Raw genomic sequence first — 4,897 nt, forward strand, 5'->3', positions numbered from 1 at the left:
GGGAATACTTTTATTCCTGCCTCTTTTTTTTTTTTTTTTTACACAGACATCATTTATTTGGTCCATAAGTACAGTATATTTGTTGTTTGGGTTTACAAAACATCAAATATAAATAACCTGAAACTGTAACAAATACACAAAAACTGGTTTCTTACACAGACATCCCAGGCAGTACAAACCGAAAATTGAGTAAATTAACATTGTTTTACATTAATATACACAGTGTCAGGTAATGTTTAAAAAACAAGTTTCAATGCATAGCACTTGACACTTCTGTGAATCTTTTAGGTAAGAGTATGAAAATGGTTAGATCTAGGCTAAAAATAACTCTTCTCTAGCCAAAAATAAAGGCATAATATTTATACCCAGTTGCAGCGTTCCTACCCCACAGTGTTTTCCACTAGGAAATGAGAGCTAAGGCTATTTATAAGGAAGGCAACATGCACACCCACGTTCTTCCAGCTCATCACTGGCCCACCCAGCTTTGCTCAAAGGGTTGCAAATTCTATTCCTACTTCAACACAGCAACAGTCTCTAACAGTCTCAGCAAATGAACACTTTCACAGGAGCGGAACCAGCACAGCCACCGCAGCCTGTGCTTACCCTCTGCAACAAAGGATATAACTTTCCGTTCTGACCAGATCAAGGACAGGAGCCTGCTCAGTCTAACGCTATGACGTCATCCAGCTCTTCCACCGGCTCCAAGCGGGACTTCTTGGTACTGGCACCCTCATTCTCTTCTAGTTTCCGCTTGCGGGCCCTGTCGTCCCCGCTGCCATCGGCACTATTTGAGGGGCCTTCTTCATCTGAATCAACTATGAGCACATCGTCTTGCTCTTGTGCTGTGGAGGTAGAAGGCTGGGCACCGTCATCACTGCCGTTGGCAATGCTTTTGACAGCATCTTCAGCTTGTTTTGGCCCCACTTTTTCAGTGGTATCACCGACTACCTCAAATTCAACATCCTTTCCTAGGTCTTCGCTATGAAGAATGTTGATCAGCAAAGTGTAGTCCTGGAGGAAGTCATCTGCTTGAAGCCGGCTGCCATTTCTAATTCCAAAGTCAGACAACTTCTTGGGGTTATTGGCTTCTGTTTCTCCTTCTTCTGAAGATATCAAGATTGTGCCTTTCCCGTCTTCAATTTGGACATCTGGTGCCACCATTGCAAACTTTTCTTTCACTATCTTATCCTGCAAGGTGAGGACAGTCACTTTGTGGACATTCAGCCGCACAGTCACCTCTGGCTTGCTGGCACAAACGTAACAGTTGCTGTTGGGAGGATCCAGTGCACAGGGAACCAAGAGCTTCTTTCTTGGATTTGGCTGCTTATTCAAAAAAATAGTTCTACACTGGTCTATCTTTCCAGATAAGATCTTTAATCCTTCCAACACTATCAAGCCGGCAATCACTGCATTAGTAGTAGCTATAGCAGGGATGATGTTCCCCGCCATTGATTTTATGTCAAACCTGCTCTTCATATTCATGCTGAAAATGTGCATCCTGAGGTTTGCAGCAGAAGTGACAAAATCCATTGCAGGCGGGTCGTCCTTATCCCAGATGAGCTCAGCTCCATCCCCCTTCTCGGCTAGATGGACTCTCAGAGTCTGGATGCTCTGTGAAAACAGACTTGCATAGCTCTTTACATCCAGAACCTGCTGGTCTTTCAAACCCGACTGGGGTTCATTTTGTTGATCGGCATTGGCTTCTCCTTGACTCTGTACTTCAGCCCAGTCCAGTGGAACCGGAGGTTTCCTCTTGCGCCAGAGTTTGTCCATTGTCAGCAGATACCTAATATCATCTTTAAAAAGCTTGGTAAAAAGTTTAACAGGATCATATCCAGTTGACTTAGCCCATTCCTTAGTAGAAATATGCTTAATGTCCCCATCTTCATTAGATGCTCGGGCTCTGGCTTCAGCCTCTGTTGGTTCCCAAGCAGCTTCAGGGTCAGCTCTGTCAGGAGACACTTCTTGATCAGCATCTTCCTCTCCGAACAGCTGGTTGAACAAATACTTGGCCCATACGATGCAATGGCTAGGCTCTGAAGGCGTGTTCCGAATCATGCAGCCAGGGAAGGTTCTCTGGGTCAGCTTAGGATGACATTTGTAACACTCAGTCAGACCCTTCTTGATAGTAGTCACCTGTCCAAGATACCCAGCAGTCCCACTCTCAATGAGAGGCACGTCAGCTGCCAGACACATCCTATTCACATGGTTTCGTGCAGCTCTGTTATCTAATGCGTTCATAACCAGTATAAACTGTCGGAAAAACTCCACATTATAGTCTGGGTTCATGATGCTGTCATGATGGGCCTCAATGTTCGCTTGGGGGTGGAACTGGAGCACACTTTCTTTGGCAACCTGAGCCTTTGATCTTCCAACATGTTTCTTTTGAAACAAGAACTGCCTGTTCAGGTTGCTGACATCAATGGTGTCCAGATCAATCAGGTCGATGTGAGAGAAGCCAGTGAGCACCAGGTTCTTGAGTAGCTCACAGCCGATTCCACCCGCACCAACCACCAGCACTCGGCCGCCGGATACTGTCTCGGCCAGCTCCCGGGGCAAACCCCTCGACAGTGCCATGGCTGGACGTACACGAGCCGCCCTGCCTCTTGTAATAAGGCTTGCCTTTACTGACATCAGCTTGCTGGCTGCCAAAATACATGTCTTGAAGCTGATAATGGACCACCACAGAAAGTTATTAACAGGCTGTTAGTTACTAAGACAGGCAACTTCTGTACAGTACATCTTCATTGAAATGATCTGCTCAAAGGAGTGGGTTAATACCTAGTGGTTGTTATACATATTCAATAATAAGATAAGAGAGGAGAAGGGGTAAGGGTAAGGAGGGGAGGGAGAGGGGAGGGTGAAAGAGGAAGGAGAAGGAGGAGGAGAAGGAGGGGAAGGAGAAGGAGGAGGAGGAGGAGAAGGAGAAGGAGAAGGAGAAGGAGAAGGAGAAGGAGAAGGAGAAGGAGAAGGAGAAGGAGAAGGAGAAGGAGAAGGAGAAGAAGAAGAAGAAGAAGAAGAAGAAGAAGAAGAAGAAGAAGAAGAAGAAGAAGAAGAAGAAGAAGAAGAAGAAGAAGAAGAAGATGGTGATGATGGTGATGATGATGGTGATGATGATGATGATAATAAAGGAGAAGGAGGAGGAGGAGGAGGAAGAGGAGGAGGAGGAGGAAGAGAAGAAGAAGAAGAAGAAGAAGAAGAAGAAGAAGAAGAAGAAGAAGAAGAAGAAGAAGAAGAAGAAGAAGAAGAAGAAGAAGAAGAAGAAGAAGAAGGAGAAAAAGAAGAAGAAGGTGATGATGGTGATGATGGTGATGATGATGGTGATGATGATGATGATAAAGGAGAAGGAGGAGGAGGAGGAGGAGGAGGAGGAGGAGGAGAAGAAGAAGAAGAAGAAGAAGAAGAAGAAGAAGAAGAAGAAGAAGAAGAAGAAGAAGAAGAAGAAGAAGAAGAAGAAGGAGTGCCTACTTACTGCAATTTGATATGCCATGACTGATTGATACCCATTGAACTGCTCCTTTTCTGAAGAGAAATGGAAGAGGTGTGGATTGCAGGTAAGAAGTGAGTAAGGACTTGGAGGAAAGGCGGGTGAGAAAATGGCAGTTGGGAAGTAAAATTAATCAATTAATAATTAAATTACTGTTAATTCAATATTAATTTTAAATGATGAAAAGAAATCCCATGCTTCTGGATTAGTAGGATTAACATAGTAAAATAACCATCCTATCCAGAGCAATCTACTGATTCAAAAATCAAAGTTCCGAGATGAATTTCCACAGATTTTGAAAGGACAATGATGCACAAGAACATTAAGTGGGGAGGGGAAGATAGGGTTGAGGGAGAAGTTCAGGAAGAGAATAAATTGAGGGGTGTTTGGGGGATAATATGGAAACCTACTTCAGTAGAAACGTCATGAAATATAAGGTGATCCAAGTGTCATAACAATGATAGACAAGGAGTCTCCAGTTTCCATCTCTTGTCTCCAGACAATGTTTCTAGTTACAGGGCTGATTTGCATTCAGTTGAGTTGTAGGCAAAGTGAGTCGCATGGAACTACACAAACCTCATATGGATTTTATGACAAAGGACAACTCTCCACAAATGAATAGTAGGATCCAAGGACAATATACACACAACTCTTTAAATATGGAGAAGTCACGTTGGTACATGCATGGAGCCTTCACCCCTAAACTTTAGTATTTTGGTATTGGAAGGTACTCTAAAGTCTACAGAAAAGGAAATGTGCACACCAACCCAATAACAACACCTTTGACCTACAATCTGTCCTGCCTACAAACTGGGCTAGGGCAATCATGGCACAAAACTAGGGAAGTACCCACCCAATGTCTGATTTAACTTAAAAACTATTTCATAAAAAATAACCTATTTGAACCCAGGTGTCCTTAAGTAGATGAATGGATACAGAAATTGTGGTATATTTACACAATAGAGTACTATTCAGCTATTAGAAACAATGATTTTATTAAATTCCTAGGAAATGGATGTATCTACAGAATATCATCCTGAGTGAGGTAACCCAGTCACAAAAGAACAAACATAATATGCAGTCACTGATAATTGGATACTAGCCTCGGAAAGCTCTGAATACCCAAGAAAACAAGTCACAGACTAAATGAAGCTCAAAAAATGCCAAAAAGTGGAAGCCTCAGTTCTTCTTAGGAAAAATAATAATAATAAGTGTATAGCACCCTCTCAGAGTAGGGTACACCTAGAACTCAAACCATCAATAATTCAAGAGCTAAGAAGATAGGCTTGTGGCAATTTTTGGTAGTTAAAAATCATCACGTTTAATCTTTACACACCCAAAACTTTGACTATTTTCATGTTATGTTTTGCTTTACATATACTTTAAAATCTGTATAAATAGTAAAATTTC

General features: G+C 42.6%; 1 protein-coding gene across 1 annotated transcript; it reads right to left on the minus strand.

Annotated features, from left to right (window-relative positions):
- Nucleotides 1-660: 660 nt before the first annotated feature.
- Nucleotides 661-2,592, minus strand: LOC308413842 (SUMO-activating enzyme subunit 2-like; the record flags this gene model as incomplete). Its single annotated transcript, XM_080908951.1, has 1 exon — nucleotides 661-2,592. Exon 1 carries the CDS (start codon nucleotides 2,575-2,577, stop codon nucleotides 661-663), a length of 1,917 nt encoding a protein of 638 aa, XP_080765077.1. The 5' UTR covers nucleotides 2,578-2,592.
- Nucleotides 2,593-4,897: the final 2,305 nt, after the last annotated feature.

The sequence above is a fragment of the Micromys minutus genome (genome assembly GCF_963924665.1).
Source record: "Micromys minutus genome assembly, chromosome: 32".
Taxonomy (NCBI): Eukaryota; Metazoa; Chordata; class Mammalia; order Rodentia; family Muridae; genus Micromys; species Micromys minutus.